We start from the raw sequence: 17,724 nt of genomic DNA, 5'->3' as shown, positions 1-17,724 counted from the left end.
GTGCAGTAGATTATACTCTTGTAATCTTGAACCAAGCAGCTGCGCCTTTTGTTTACTTAGTCCTAGATCAAGTACTAAATCATTTAAATATGCCTGTGTTAACAAATGTGGCGATGATTCACTTGTGCAGTGATATAAAGAATCATCATCTGTGATTTCTTCAGTACTTTCACTGTCACTTGGAATTTGACCTTGAGCTCTTGAAGGTACTGGAAGGTTGTCGGAATGCTGCACTGGCATCCTCGCTGAAGGCAGATCTCGGTAAACAATGTGCTTCTCCGACTTTTTGTTTGTAAAACCCTGAATTTCTGTTAGACAGAAATAACAATCAGTAACATGGTCCTTAGGTTGGTTGGTTGGTTTGGGGAAGGAGACCAGACAGCGAGGTCATCGGTCTCATCGGATTAGGGAAGGACGGGGAAGGAAGTCGGCCGTGCCCTTTGAAAGGAACCATCCCGGCATTTGCCTGGAGCGATTTAGGGAAATCACGGAAAACCTAAATCAGGATGGCCGGACGCGGGATGGTCCTTAGGCTCCCTCCACACCATGGGAACAGCAAACAATACCACATTCTCTTTACCTTTCCACCACTGAATTAGTTTGCAGTAACATTTAGCACAACAGAAATGTGGTGCCCATTCTTTATCTTGGTCTCCTACCTCTGCTCCAAAGTAATGTTTGTATGCTTTCTTTATGACTGAAGAAATTTTCTTCCTATTTCTGGCAAAAGTGAACTTCCCACAGATGTAGCAGAAGTTTTCCGGCTTATATCGACATCCACGATGACGTGGCATTTCTGCAAATTTAAAAATACCACTTTGGTAATACACCTGTATTAAATTAATAGTAGGGAATTAGAGGAACGCTGATGTGTAAAAACAAGCAGTCGTTTTACCTTCAGCACCAGGCTCAATCAATTTACACACAGGAACTAAAAAATTCAACCGTGCTCGGAAATATGACAGACAGTTACTTGTCGGCCAAAACACCCACTCGTTAAGATTGACACAAATTGCGCCTAACACCACTGTTGTAAACTCGATGCACCTGCCCCTAGGAGGCGTGAAGCTTTACTACTGAGGCAGCGACCGGCTGTCGCCGTTCGAGTTAATGAGATGTTTCAGGTGGTCTTAATGACATAGGTGTGGCGGGGGATAACCTAATGATGTCTGATTCTTCCCACCTGCTCTTGCACAAGAAATTATCACGTTATATCACTACTGGATGCGGCAACATACCCGTATTTCTCTATAGCGTCTTTGTGTTTGCCATGAATTGTGAATATACATATATATACATATTACATAAAAAGTATCCCTGACAACGATATTTTGTTTACATATTAGAATTTCCCACGGTAAAATGGTCTAGAAGCACATACTTTAATATCAGAAATAGAACCCATGTCGAACAATGTAATATCTCCAGGAGATCCAGGAATTGTCCATTAACTTGTGACCGATGTCAGAGAGTTAAAGTCTCCAATCAAAAGCATCAGGGTTTTATGCAAAGTATATTCCCAAAAGATAAGTCCGAAATAATTGGCATTGATTTATTTGGAAAACTACCTCACTCCAAATATGGTTATTGTAATATTTTAGTTGCAGTAGATCTGTTTTCAAAATTTATAAAATTGTATCAATTGAGGAAAGCAACCAGTAAGAAAATTATTCAGTGTTCTACTAAAGATTATTTCCTGAAAGTGGGTAAGCCACAAGCAATCTTATCAGATAATGGCAGTCAGTTCACTTCAGCTATATGGGAAGAATATATTAACTATGAAAACATAAAACATATTTTACTATCCATTTATTCACCATCGTGTAATCCAACAGAGAGGTATATGTGTGAAATAGGTAGGCTTTGCAGGACATACTGTGCAAGAGATCACACAACCTGGTCTCGGTACCTTAATCAATTTGAAGATATACTGAATAGTTCACAACACACTACCACAAGTTTCACACCATTTGAAATACAGTCTGACAAAAAGCCAGAGAACATTTTAAATAAATTAGTTGATTGTCCTGTTCATACTGAAATCATTGCAAATAAAAGAAACAAAATTGTTAGGGACAATATGGAATCATGCCACAACAAAAGGAAACAAAAACGCCGTAAGAAACTTAAAGTCATTCAATATGAGGTAGGGGATCTGGTATTAGCCAAAAGTTATGAAAAATCTAAAGCGCTCAATAAGGAGATAAAGACATTTTTTTATATTTACATTGGACCATTTGAAATTGTAGATACCTCATCCTAATGCTTACCGTTTGATATATCCCAGGTCAAAGAAATTGTTTGGATTAAGAAATATTATTCAGCTGAAACCACATTTTCAATAACTGCAATCCTCAAGGGGTTACACGCATACTTTATGTACCACGCGTGTGATATACGCAAGGTGCCCCGGCTAATGTGACATTTACTTAATAGTAACACACCAGTGTCACATTCCACATACACAGCTTAATTACATATCTATCAATAATTGAAGATAACTATCTTTTTTTTTAAAAACACGAGTATCACATTCTGAATTACATTATATGAATGTGAGCAGATTTGAAAAGCTAATACATTGAATTTTGTGTACTGAGTCTCAGAGTTACAGAATAAGCTTCTTGAATACAATTTACTATACTATGATGACGGGAATTTGAGTAAATTAACATATATTGTTGTTTTACACATATATGACTTTTACACACAGTTTTCCATGAGGTATACAAGATTCTGACACTTGATGATGAGAGGTTGCTAAAATGTAGCCACATGTATGGAAGAGAAAGGAAATAAGTTATGAAATAATTGAATCCACTGACATGATTTTGTTTCAATGACATGAAATTGCTTGCATTTGCTTCAAAGATTTTCTATGAGACGTAGTAGGACCTCAAATAGGGTTTTGCTACGAGAATAATAATGAAAGATTTTTCTGAAGTTGGAGTTAATTTGCATATGTGGTGTCAGTTCTTATCAAAAGCTGTCAGGTTTGTCATTGGAGTATCTAATTTGCACTAATGCTGTCAGATTTTATCTTAATGTTGTCTAAGAGGAAGGATCTTGATTATTTTGTGTTAGATTAAAACAGTGTCTGGCACATAACTTACAGTGAAAGTCATAGCATTTATAAACTTTGGATTAAAACAAATTGTCACCATTTTTGCAAAAAACAAATTATCCCAATGAGTATGACTGATACATGATAAAGAAACTAATCTTATGAATATTATAAAATAATTACTTAAAATGTTAATCCAATTATGTAATTTCTAATATTTTTATGACATTTTATCTTTTCATATGTGTATGTTTTTTGGTGTATATGTTTTATCTACCAATAGTTTGGAAGATGATGCAGATGGGAACTTTCAGGTCAAAGCGATGCCTGAAACACTCTTGTTTGAAGGCAAACCTTTTTATTTCTAAATAAGAGCTTTGGTTCTCACACATACCCAAACCTCTCCAGGGGTTATTGAAATAAAACAACCCCATGTTTACATTCCTGTTTCAATATTCTAACGAAATACTCTCTGAAGAGACAGTTCACTGAAAGTTCCGTAATTCCAATTGTGTATAATAACTGATTTTGCGTAATATATTATATCTCATAAAATTTGTGTGTAATGTTTGTCAAATATATGTCTGCAATATTTTGCTTTCGGTAATGAAACCATAATTAAGAATAATTAGGTTAGCATTGTTGTGTTTCAGTATTTTATAAAATATGATGTATATCACACGTAAAAATCTTTTTTATTGTATTCACCAGTTTCAGCATAAAATAAGCAAGGTTTTGTGGATAGTTACTCACATTAATATTACACTTTTAATTGTTAATTTTATAAACTTGGACTGTAGTTCTGCTGTCTTCATTGTTAAAAATGTATAAATAGGAGGAGCTCAAGGCACAGAAGCAGTCAGCTGGAGACAGTTTTGAGATGTAACCACAGTATCACATGTCTGTGCAATAGTTTAATTGTTGTTATATAGTATTGTGACTATGTAGCCTGTTATGTGGAGTGGGCTCCCACTAAGAAGAAGTGGTGCAGTTTGCCATAAATAAACCACTATCAAACTACTTGGTACCTGGATTATTTCATGGAATTCACGTAACTTGATCCAGTTAGCAGATGAAATGCACGTGGAAAACGACGGCTCCAGCAGCAAGCAGATTACTCCGAGTTACACCGAACTAAGATATGTATGAACAGTGAACTGAACTAAATATGTGCCACTGCAGAAGTAATTACTAACATGTAATGTTTGGAAACTGTTGTAGCAGTAATCATTGGCATTTGTCTCAACGTTATCTTTGAGTGGTGGAGGCCAAAGTGATCAAAAGATACTCCCATGATCACGCATTCTTGATGTCTATGGAAGACTATTGTAACAATAAACTTTTTGAGATTTCTTGTCTAAACCAAATAATCTCTTTTAATGTCGCAATTATTGCAACAATCACAGTATCTCACCCCACCAGTAAAAAGTTCAGTTTCGTTACAATGGGGAATTTTTATTTATGGGTAAGTCATTTACATAGAATAGGAATAGCATTGGCCCCAAAATGGAGCCTTGAGATATTCCTTCTGCCACTGTACTCCATTTTGAATAATAATTCACTGCATATGAAGTGATAGTTATCCTTTGTTTTCTGTTGTGTAAGTATGATGTGAGCCAATTTAGAGCATTGTCCTTAATTCTGTATTTGACTTATTTGAAGATAAGCGAGTCACAGTTCGTTGTGTTAAATGCTTTTGTGAGATCATTCATTAACAAATTTTATTTCAGTTTCTTTAAAAGATGCTAATCAGAGTTTCCTTAAAATCTCATTTAAAGTATCCTTGACTGTGAGCAGATCATGAATAGAATTATAGTATGGATTCCATCATGCTGGACATAGATAAGTAGCAGATTTTCCAGTGGCTTCTAAATAGGTTTCACAAGCTTTCAAGTGCAAAATAAAAATAGATATTTTGCATTTTCTATTTGCATTTCAAATGCATGTATTTCATATAACTCACATCTCTGCTGTAGAATTAGAGAAAGCTTTTGACAATATTGGCTGCCATACACTCTTTAAAATTGTGAAGGTAGCAGGGGTAAAATACAGGGAGTGAAAGGCTATTTACAACTTGTACAGAAACTGGATGGTAGTCGTAAGAGTGATAAGGCATGAAAGGCCTGAGAAGTGGGTGAGAAAGGATTGTAGTTTATTCCCAACGTCATTCAATTTGTAAACAAGCAAGCAGTAAAGGAAACCAAAGAAAAATTTGGAGAAGGAATTAAAATTCAGGAAGACAAAATAAAAACTTTGAGATCTACCAATGATGTCATAATTCTGTCAGATATACCACTGAATGTGGGAGAGCAGTAAAACAAAATAGACAATGTCTTGAAAGGAGGTTATAAGATGAACAGCAAAAAAAGGGGGTTAATGGAATGCCATAAAATTAAATCAGGCTATGCTGAGGGAATCAGATTAGGAAATGAGGCACTAAAAGTAGTATATGAATTTTTAAAATAACTGATTATGGCCAAAGTAGAGAGGATACGGTATGTAGATGGACAATGGCAAGAAAAGCGTTTTTGAAGAAGAGCAATTTGTTAACGTCAAATGTAATTAAGTGTTAGGAAGTCTTTTCAGGATATATTTTCCTGGAGTGCAGCCTTGTATAAATCTGAAATATGGATGATGAAGAGTTCAGACAAGAGAATAGTACCCTTGGAAATGCGGTGCTATAGATGAATGCCAAAGATTAGATGAGTAAATGCATAACTAATGAGGAAGCACTAAATAGAATATTGGGGAGAAAAGAAATTTGTGCCATAACTTGACTAAAAGCAAAGACTGGTAGATAGGACACATTCTGAGACATCAAGGAACCATCTATTTAGTACTGGAGGCTGGTGTGAGAGGTAAAAATTGTAGAAGGGGAGAAAAATATGAATACAGTACGCTAGTTCAAATGAATGTAGGACGCAATAGTTATTTGGAGATGAAGAGGTTTGCACAAGATAGAGTAACATGGGGAGCCGCGTCAAAACGGTCTTCAGACTGAATACTGCAACAACAAAAAGTCTTTTCAATAACTATGTCTTGCATGAAGTCTCATTTCTTTCACTCTTGCATCTCTTTTTCTGGTATATTTATTCTTTAGCACGTAATATTTATAAGACAATAACTTGTAGCACACAATCACTGGGTTATTGTCTCTGTTCCCACAAGTATAATTTGTATAACAGACAAACTAATTTACAAATACAACACCAGAAAACAAATAGCACAAAATGAAGTTTCAGAAAAATGAAAACTGAAGAAAAGGATTAAAAAACTGTGGGAGAGTAGTTTTCTATGCTGCCTGTTTTTTTTTCTTTTATGTAAACTAGAGACGACAGCAGATGTACAAGATGTCACAGTAGAGAAAGGTTTACTCATAAACCACAGTAAGGAAGAATTGTCAGAGTATGGCAGCAAGAAGATTTTAAGATCTGATAACTCAATAAAACACTTCTGAAGACAGGGTAACTGTTAAGTTGGAGATATGATGAGATGGAAAAGATACTAAGAACATTGTTATACAAGCTGAGGGAGAGGGAGAGATTGGGATCAGTGGTGTCTGGGGAGGGGAAGCCATCCTTCAGTTTTAATGGAGAAATGTTTACTGTATCTTGTCATTGTGTGTATTTGCAACAGCCAAAATCACAATGATAAATTAAACTGGACACTTTGCTGGAGCTATGTAAAAGGGCATTCATTCATTCTTTTGTTGTGTTATGTTGAGTACATCATGAAAGAAACCTCCAAGGACATAAAGTGAATATAAGTATTTGTTAAGAGAGAAATTGAAAAGTCATTCTGTAGTAAATGAGTAATGAAATTAATTAAGCAAAGTGCTAAGATATTTTAGAAACAATTATGCAGAAGGGTGCTAGATCATAAGAGTTCCAATACTGCACGGTATGAGTCCTGACTAATACAGATCTATGAGGAGCAAATCAACAGAGACTGCAATAAGCACGTTGATTTCTGTTCCAACAATATTATGAAAAGGATAGATTGTGCTGCTCACCATATAAAGGAGCCACTAAATTGCACATTGGCAAAACGAAAAGACTGCTACTCATTTAAGTTTTCTACTTCAGAAGAAGGCCTTTTGGTCAAAAGCTTAAATGTATAGCAGTCTTTTCGTTGTGCATGCCTGCAACCCAATGTCTCCTCTACATTTTGAGTAGCCATCTACTCTCTTCATAATACTGTTGTTATTCCATCCTGGACTTTCGACTGTGCGGTCTCCGTTCTAACAGACATCAAACGATGTATGTTATAGCAGTGATATTAGATAATCTAGATGCTTTCAACAAAGTACAGAGGCCAAGCTTTCTTTGGTTGTCTCATGAAGTAGGAGCTTTCACTGTACAATTGCTTTAGAAACTACTGTCAGATTAAACAGGAATCTTTAATTGGGCAGGGATAAGAAATAATGACGATCAACTAGAAAGTCTGTCCCCAGGTGTCAGTATGTGTTTCAGAGTTTGAGGTTTAGCCCCAGAGCCCTTACTACAGAAGCTGTATGACAGCAAAAATGTAAGTCAACTGGTGACATTGAAAGGTGATGTAATGCACATCATAACTGACAATTCTACTAGAACTTTAGAAAATAAACAGTGTCAAACCATTAAACTGCCACTAGTGCCTCAAAAGGTTTACACATGCATTCAAATAAAGATATACCATTCATTATGCAGTCAGCTCTTCATGAAGAAGCATACATTTACCTGGTGTTTGTTATTTATTTATGAGGTTGCAGGAACCCAAGCTACTTGGTCATGGAACAAGTCATCACGTAGTTCACAGAATACTGATTGAAAAATTGATAAACAAAATAACTAAACAATTCGATAAAAATGTGAGAGAGTATAAGAATAAATAACAGAATACAGAGATAAGTTCTCAACTATTGTAAGGACTCCTGTGCCACAAGGAAACCTTCCAATTTCCAATATTACTGACAAAAAATCCTATGAAGGAGTATATGTACAGGGAACTGACGCCACAAGTGCGTGACTGCTCTTTTCTGCTATACAAATGTTCTTCGAGAGAGCACAGAGTTGCTTCAACGTATATCTGTTTGGGAGGTAATAGAATTACTCATTCTGACACAAAAGATGTGTAATATGTTGGACACCCACATTTTACCCAGATAGCTCTTAGACAACTGAAAATAAAGTTCTGAGAGCTTTCCGTTCTCTTAGTGTAATGTGTTATGTTAGCCCGTCTGATGATATTCTGCAGCACATTGCAATCTGTCTGTAGTGCATATCTGTAGCCTGGCTTTGACTATCCTTCATACAATGATGAAGTTTCGGTTTCCTCCTGGTTCATTGAACCCTCCGCCAGGCACTTTATTGTGAATAGCATGGTAATCGCGTAGATGTAGATGAAAGACATTGTCCGCCTGCCATTGCTACCATCATACTCAGACCCACACAGACTGATTATATGAGGCAATAACACATTTGACATCTTACTTCCTGGGAAACTGACAACTATCATGTCAACATACTCAAGCCTGCTTGGATCCTACAGAATACGTATGACGTGACAGTAAATAGCATCGACCGCATGGATGACAGTACTTGTATCAATCTGGACAATGATTTACTTGTAGTGGAAGTAGACACACAAAAATTTCAATCAGAAGAGATCTCAGTTTAACTCATTGACAACCTTCTTGTTCTGGAAGGACAGCTCAGTGAAGGCAGGGCAACAAAGGGGCACCTCCTGGAATATTCTCGCATCATTACAGACTTCCACGGCGTATCAACCCAGACACTATTACTTCTCGGTTGTCAGTGGACGGAACCTTCACTATCACAGCCCTGAGAAACAACCACAGTGCCTGCACTCGCAAACGTAGAAGGATAAACCCATAGCTATGGTTTCACTGCCTCTATTATTTAAGGCTCCACCACATTTCAATGATGATCGGCAATCTCGTTATGAATGACCACACCAACTTCCCCCTCACCTCGCACAGTACCATCTCTACTGAACAGCAGGAATCATGTTTCTCTCCATCCTCCTGAGCATCAAGAAACAGTCCAACCATGGCCTACTTAGGCAGCCAGTCACAGTGTGGTTGGTCACATGTGCCTGCATGAAGAGCAGTGCTCCTCCCCTGTGCTCTGCATTCCTTGGAGGTGGGGGAGGGGGGAAGGCACCACATGGCAACACATCTGTGATAACATTGGTGAATATAAGAAAACTCTCTGCCAGCGGTGGAGCTATCTGCAGCAGCACTATCTTTGCAAACAGTTCATGCTGAGGTTTTGTTGTATTCACATGCATCCTTATGTATTGCTACCAAGGAATATAATGTATGTAGTCTGTATTTGTTGTTACAATTATTACATCATCAGCATCCTCAACTGGGTCCTCTCCACAACTTCTTGTCAAGTTTGCACTTCAAGACTGTCTTCAAATGTCTTCACTGCAAGTGGAATTAAAGTTCTAAATCTTTCGTTTACTGCTTTGGGATACAACTTTGCCTTGATTCCTTTCAGTATTATTACATGGGGCTTCAAAAAGCAAGTTACATGTTACTGTGGCAAGGTAAGTAACTTTAATTGAATGCTGCACTACACTTCAAAGCTAAACAGGTACATAAGACTATTTTTCAACACAGTCACCAAGCTTCTGTAGATTGCAGTCAGAATGTTCTAAAAGTTCTTCATTCCTTGACGACAGAAATCACATTTTTGGTTATGGAGCCATCTGAGAAATGTTGTGTGAATTTTCTTATCATTAGAAAATCTGTTTACCCTTCAGTTGCTGCGAATCAGTTCCTTGATTAATAAACATAAACATGGTCTGTAGTAGGCAGCAATGTGATGTTTATTTAATCACGTGATTAGCTAATTTTGACTATGTGTCACTGTCAAGCCCATTTGTAAAATCTTTATTTCATGTCATTTTCAAATCACTCTTAACTACAAGTAAAAAGTAACCATATTCTGTCATTTTATGAAAGGATCCACACAACAGTGACGCCTTTCAAGATCATATTCTGAACTTTGCTCTATGTACAACAACATGGTAAACATGTTGTTGTACACCCAAGAAAGTTCAGAATATGATCTTCAAAGATGTCACTGTAATGTGGATCCTGTTGTGAAATGATGGAATATGGCCACTTATTATTTGTAATTAGAGTGATTTGAAAATGACATGAAATACTGATGTTTCAAATGTGCTTGACAGTGACAGTGACCATGTTTACATTTATTAAGCTTCTGGAGGCTGTGGATCCCCACAAATACAGAATTTGTAGTTCCTTGATTGCCTGGACACTGCCATCTGTGGTCTATATTAATGGCCATCCATAACAATTGGCATCAGTGTAGCCTTGGTCATATTGTTGGCACCATTTTACCACAGCTATACACAACACTGCATCTGGTCCATATATTGCCAGAATTTCATGGTGAATCTGTGTGCAGTTTAGACATTTTGGCCACAATAATCATACTGTTCTACATACTTCAGTTTTGGAGTAAATTTCAAGTTCTATATCATTTCATTCATGCACTGTGGTGAATTCTCTTCTGATAATGCGCCACTCTTGTTTTGCAATGGTCTTTGCATGGGAGAACACATGTAAATTACTTTCCGAAGTCCTTATCTATCTGCGCATCATTAATAATTTTTCTTACGCTGTGCCCATTAACTGGGAACAGTCCTTATCTATCTGTGCATCATGATCTGATAGGCCATTAATAATTTTTCTTACGCTGCGCCCATCAACTGGGAACAGTCCCTATCTATCTATGCATCATGATCTGACAGGTCATTAATAATTTTTCTTACGTTGTGCCCATCAACTGGGAACAATCTTTGAAGATATTGTCTATGACTGTGGTGCTGTTTCCTGAACTATAGCTGGAAAGTAAACTGTTTACACCAGGTTGTAAGAATCGAGTAAATCCATTAACATCCTTTTCTCTGGAGAATGAGTCAGAAAACTTGTGTTGGAATCCACATACCAAATTAACTTCATGTCTTTTGTGAGGACTGAGTGTAGCACTGTTTCATATCTAGAGAGGGTAACCTTGGAGCCTGAATGGTGGGGTCCGTATAGACGTGTGATTAAAGGTCTTTCCTTGAAATTTTAAATTCTCTTGTACAAACTTCAAATATTTTGGTATGCCAACTATTTTGATTGGAGCATTAAATTTGGCATAAATGGCCACACGTCTCACCTGCAATGAACTCTTTAGATAGAAATCAGGTAAGATTTATACCACAAACTGAAGCATTCATACTTCTTCACTGTGAAAATAATGCTGTGGGATAATATCAGAGTCATGAGCTACTGGCAGTTAATCTGTTGCATTCCTAATGCCCCTAATACTTTGATGAAATAAGCTTACTGAGTCTTCTGGTACACATTTCCCTTTTATAGAACTAACTTCCATAATTAAAGGGATCTTTCTCAAGAAATAATACCTCCCAGTTGATTGAAAAAGGTGTAGCTCTTCTACACATGTAATGAATGACGATGGACCTGACTTGCAAAACTGCAATATCACTCACTTATGAATTTAGTTAACAATTACATGTTCTGCATATTTGGATTAGGCACTGCAGTGACAAGTTCCTGAGTGGATTACTTCACTTTTAAAGACTGATGTACTTAACAAACTTGTCAGCTAAGTCAATGGTACCTGTAGTCTTTTTTGCTGCTCTCTTTTCTCCGTTTTCTTTTCCTACACTCTTCCTCCTGTTTTTTCTCTGTTGAAGTATTTTGCTGTGGACTTTCTTCTGCTGGCTGAAAAAAGACCAAACTTGTTATTTTAATTTCATTACACTGTTTTCCATTTAAATATGGAGAACATGTTAATTCACGATAAAGTTAAGTTTAGGAGAGAGAAATGGGGTAGGTTAATACCTACACACTTCTTTTAAAACAATGGATGGAGCAAAATCACATAAAGGACAAGAACTCTTTATGTTTTATTGTGCAAGAGTTGTCCACATAAATAGTAGTAAGAGGGCTTTAGTAACACTCCTGGACATGAAAATGGAAGATACAGACATATTAATATTCATAACACTGCCCCTGAAAGACGAAGGTGCTTCTGGTGTGGACATCTCCAGTACTGCAGATTGGTCATGTGAAATTTATAGTGGGACAATATAAGGTCACCTGGCTGTTGCTTCACTAGTTACTACTGTCCTTCACTAGCTACTACTGTAACATTGTAACCACAATCAGTTCCGAATCTGAAAGTAGGATCATTACTGAATTACAACATTTACCACTGAAAGCAAGTTTTTTATGACAAGGCTGCTCCAAGTTTCCCCAAGTGAAATTCCCTGTTATTTCACTGATTTCCAGAAAGTTTTAGCATTTTTCCCTGACAAATTTTGAGATCTCAAGGGTAAGTTAAGATGTGAGTTGACAATTTGTCTTTGCAACTATGGTACACGAAACAATAGTGCAAATGAGAAAATATCTAAAATAAACTTGCAAGCAGATGGCATTTCCTGATTTGAGCAAAAATCTCTTTTAGATGGAGAAAGCAAGCCAAATGGCATGTGTGTTTCATCAAGACCACTGAAGTTACTTTATTTTAATAAAATTAAGCACATTTGCTGACAAAAGTACGCATTTCCTTGGAGTCGCAAGACATATTTGAAACACCTTCGCTGATTTCAGAAATAGCCTCAGAAAAAAGTACGTCTCTTAAAAGAAGTGTATAAAGCGGGCAAGAATTGTGTGAACCAACACTGTAGGTGACCAGCGATAAAATGTTGGTTCTACTACGTTCGTTATTGTCAGTTATTAACCACTGTGTTATATCTATTATTTTACAGGTATTATGTGATTTTACTTTTGAGAAATATATGAGTTCTTAATGTACAAACCACCAGCGACAGACACAATTTTCTTCGTCTTATTGTCCATGATTTCTAACATATGAACTACTTTTGAAGTGTCAAAATGTACTAGAACAAATAAAATTCCTATAAAATGTCACACTATACAATGTGGTTGCAGCGAGACAGTCGCAATTCCTGAAATCTGTCGTCCATGGTCTCTGGCATGCTGAGGAGGACCGCAGTTCTTGGTTCATGGGTAAACCATGAAAATCCGCTGCATTACACCACACACAAACACACCCGGCCTGCAGGCAAATTGATGAGACCAGATCTCACAGGCAGAGCCTGCACATAAGTGGGAACCAAACAGCTTCAGATCGGCAGGCCCGATCCATTACAGATACCCGCAGAAATGGCCCATCATGGAAATCCACTCGCGTGGCCAGCTATTCATGAGCTACAGACAGCATGTTGATGAACTAATACCACAGTGATCAATCCATGCAACAGATGACTTGTTCAAACACTTTGAAAATCAATAATAATGAGGATAGGTAGCAACTCATTGCAAAGATGATTGCTAAGCTGCAGACAGAAATGTAGAAATGACAATCACACTCACAACTAAATTTTCAGCCACAGCTTTTGTCAGTAAATGGGAGCACACACACATTCACACACTCAGACATAACTCATGCACACACGACTGCCGTCTCCGGCCACTGCGTCTACAGTCTCCGAGAATCAGATCAAAACAAAACAGCTCCTCATGCTTCATTGCCTCTCGTCGGCAGCTCGCAAGAAGTGGTGGCAGCACTGACTGCAAGCTGAGGAGAGTGGTAGGAAGGGGAGAAGCAGTAGGAATGAGGGAATAGGCAAGTGGCACACACACTAAGCTGCACCCACCCAGTGACGATGCATGACACCTCAGTAAACAAACCATTTCATCTACTGGGACAAAAATGAGATTTTTCCAGTGTTTCTTTTTTCTTTTTTTTCCAAAATTTCCTGATATGTCCCTGATTTCCCTGGCATCTTTGAATTTCCCTGATATTCCCTGATTTCCAGGACCTGTGGCAACCATGTATGAAAAAAAATGTACAGATGTAACAGAACTGACTTCCGGGACAGAGAGCACAGCTATTTATACAAACATCAAACATTCCAGAATATACAAACATTGCAAAAATTAGATATTTCAAGAACTTTTCAGAAATGTTAAATACTAAATAAAAAATAACTGGTACTGATCACGTCTGAAAAGGCAACCTGCAGCATGCCATCCAGCAATGCTAACCACTTACCATGCCACATACACCACAGCTCACAGCATTGCTTCCTCTCCTTGAGAAAGAGCGACCAACTGTTTCAGAAGTTCTCACTGGATCCATTACAGAAGCCCAGAGATAATTGCAGTATGTGATTCCATCATTGGCATTCCTTACAATGGCTGACCTAGTGTCCAATGGAATGGTAGAGTCATGGTCAGTGTTATCTGCCTCCGATACTGTCCGGCATCTTCAAGAATCCCAGATGACCAGATGTTGGAATGTCAAGCGAATACTTCATAACAGCTGGCTGTGGATGAGCTGGCATAACGAGCAACCATTTCTGCCCTGTTGGATCTCAGTTTCCTTACACAGTGCTATATTTATTTATTGAAATTCTCCTTTGGTCAGTTCCTCATCCTTGAGGTCTTTTATAATTTTCAGCAGTGGTGGATCTTCCATCTGTTCAGCATTAATGTCACTTAATGCTGCAATGACTGAGATATCATCCACAGATTCATAGAACGGCAGCTGGTGCCCTTGTGTTTGTGTTCACTTTTGTATACCAGAGTGACACCGTACTCCTGAAGCCTCACTGCCCATCTTATCAGTTGGATCCTTCAAGTCAGTAAGCCAGTATAAAGAACGTTGGCTGTAGTGTAGTTCATCTCCGATTTGGAGAGTACTTTGGAAGTATAAGCTATCACTTCTTCAGCAACTTCCTGAATTTGTACTAGAACTGCCCCTATTCTAAAATCACTAGTGTTGATATGAAGTTCTGTTCCGCAGTCTCAACATACAATTCCAAAACTGGAGAAGATGTAGCACCCACATAAGTACAAAGAAAAATTTTCTCACACCTCATTCCAGGAAAATTTGGCATCTCCCTGGAGTAATACTTACAAGGGACATGCCTTGGTACAGTAGGCGTTTATGAATCGCTGGAAATACAAGCACATTCCACGAAAATCCTTTCATCACAACCATACCGCAAAGTTGGAAAATTACAACTCCTTTTACGTTTTATGGATCAGAACAGACTCCATCACCATTCACTAGGAGCCACAAAATTTTTATTTACTGGATGTTAAAGAGTCAGTTTTTCAAACAGGCAGAGACCTGCAGCCTGAACACGCTTCCAAATGGTTGTCAGCAGCTTAGATGTTTTCCAAAGGTATTCAAAACTCAACGATGTTGTCCAGTTGGCAAAGGTACATCATCCATTTAACGTGTTGAAGCAGGCTGACCATCATATGTTCGAAGGTCACTTGAACATTACACTGTCCAAGCGCCATAACTTTCAACTCATACAGGCCATCAGGAGTTATGAAGACAGTCTTTTCCCAGTTAGCCTTGTCAGCCTCAATTTGCCAGTAGCCCGTCCACATTTCCATAGTTGAGACACACTTTGCTCCTTTCAAGCAGTCTACGGTGTCATTGATGTGCGGTAATGGATAAACATCTTTCTACATGAATTTTTGCAGTCATTAGTTGTTGATGCAGAAATACCATGCGCCATGTCACCTTTCTGCTTCAAAAGGGCAAGAAGAAAGAGCCAAAGACTCTCCACTTTCTCCTGGATAATCCATTGTTCAGCCAGTGACATTCTGTATGAGCACTTGCTAACTGGTGGATGATTGACAGTGTTGGCACAGTATTTTACAACGAGCTATTTCTCTGCCTTTTCTTCACTCCAGATTTGCAAGCATCCAAAAACTGAAGCAGAATGGCTGTCACTTGCTGACATTATTTCTCAGTCAAGCCAGAGCCTACTGGCAGTTTGATGGTATCTTCCTCCCTCGCATTGTCTGTAGTGGTAGTGGAGCACGGTTCTTCATCAATGGCATTATTCTGCCCTTCCTGGACTGGTTCAGCTTTCCCTATGTATATAAGTTTAGGGATGAGTTGTGCTTGCTCATGACAATTAGCGATCCAAAGTCCTCCTTGACCACCTGCAATGCTTATGATCGTCACTGATAGGCAAACTTCTTTTGTAAGCCTGAGTAGCTCTTCCCTGTCAACAAAAGCTTTATATTTTAACTTTGCATCTACAGTGATGACTGGAACTCCTCTTGTTGGTGATGGAAGGACAATAACGTCTACAATGGCAAACAAACTCCCAGAGCAATCTTTATCATGTGCGTTTGTTGCAATAGCTTCATCTATCTCAAGCTCTGATCTTCCACAGTCAATGACTTCTTGTGATGCCTGCAAGAAGTCCCACCTGAGAATACCATTATGACTACATTTGTTAAAATTTGTGTTCTTTCACTAATAGTAATTCTTGCAATACATGTTCCTGTCAGCTGGATATATTTCCCATTTGTGACCTTCAGTACAATTGCTTGCGTATCATGGAAATAGTCTTCTTTGGCTGACGAAAATAAGCATTCGACACTAAAAACAGGAAAGAGTCAACTAATGCCTGGGCAGGTTGGCCACCGATTTACAGTCACCTTGGTGACTACCGTCCATGGAGGATTTGTATCTGTGGCAGCCTCACCTCCAGTTTTCTGAGGTGTACAGCTAGAAGAGTGTCTGGCACCTCTGCACAGCTACCAATTAACGGCTACAGCAAATTGGGGATCGACCTCATCCAGGATATAACAATGGACTTCATCCCACAGGTTGGCAATAATTACCTGCAGCTGACTGGCATCAATATGATTGTTGTAATGCTTGAGATCTTGTGGCATAATAATACCAAACAGTATGTCCAGGACTTCCACAGTGAAAGCATACTGGTGTGTTGTTTTCCATCCTATAAATGTCTGCTCTTCTGCAGGGCACTGTACTTTACAGAGGGGTCGGTTTTATCTGCATTGGTTGGATGCTTGGCTGTCATTTGATGATTGCAAACATGACCGGGCTGGCCAGTCCATTCTTCATGGTATGTTTGGCTGGTAGCAGAGATTGATGTTAAAGATCAATACAACTTTTCTTCAACATTCTCTATTACATCCTGACATAGGGTTGACATTCATGGCTGCTATCTCTTGTATACTCAGTACAATGTTTCTGGCTGCCAAACACTGCAGTATCTGTATTCTTTATGTAACACTGTGATCTTGGGCTTTGTTCTTCAGCTTTTCTTCCACTAAACAGACTTGCTGCAGATTTTTGACAAACTTCTGTTTTTTTTTCCCCGTTCAGCTCAGTATATGTCCTAGCTGTTGAGTTCCTATTTGTTGTTCTCAAACTACTGCTGGGCTGTGACATTCAAGAAAAAGTAAATGGTTGCCATGGCCTCCTACTTGCATTTGGAGACTGAGTCAAATACTTTTAGCCATTTTGTCAGGTCCTGACCAGCGTCTCTGGAAAATACTGACGCATACCCTAATACGCAGCTGACACTCTGCTGTTGTGTATACCAACTGTCTCCTGAATATAAAGGTCTCAGTAACGATGTACTACTTGTATTGTGGTTCCTGTCCATGTATGCTCTAGCTTTTACTTTGCCTACGGGGACCCAAGGTGATGTAGATATTTTGAAGTATCCAGCACCTCCGCACACTAATCCAAATCTGAAAGCTAGTTGTCAGTGAAATAAACAGTGTGCAGCTATTT

At 38.3% G+C, this 17,724-nt stretch overlaps 1 protein-coding gene across 3 annotated transcripts in view; it reads right to left on the bottom strand.

Annotated features, from left to right (window-relative positions):
• The window catches only part of LOC124795186 (protein bric-a-brac 2-like), a 131,765-nt gene that overhangs the window by 96,025 nt on the left and 18,016 nt on the right, over positions 1-17,724 (bottom strand). For all 3 annotated transcript variants that reach the window (XM_047259087.1, XM_047259088.1, XM_047259086.1), the window contains exon 4: positions 11,731-11,834. In XM_047259087.1, coding sequence (XP_047115043.1) covers positions 11,731-11,834 — 104 coding nt within the window. The remainder of the gene's footprint in view (positions 1-11,730; positions 11,835-17,724) is intronic.

The sequence above is a fragment of the Schistocerca piceifrons genome, chromosome 4 (assembly GCF_021461385.2).
Source record: "Schistocerca piceifrons isolate TAMUIC-IGC-003096 chromosome 4, iqSchPice1.1, whole genome shotgun sequence".
Classification (NCBI taxonomy): domain Eukaryota; kingdom Metazoa; phylum Arthropoda; class Insecta; order Orthoptera; family Acrididae; genus Schistocerca; species Schistocerca piceifrons.
This window is presented reverse-complemented; position numbering and strand designations above follow the sequence as displayed.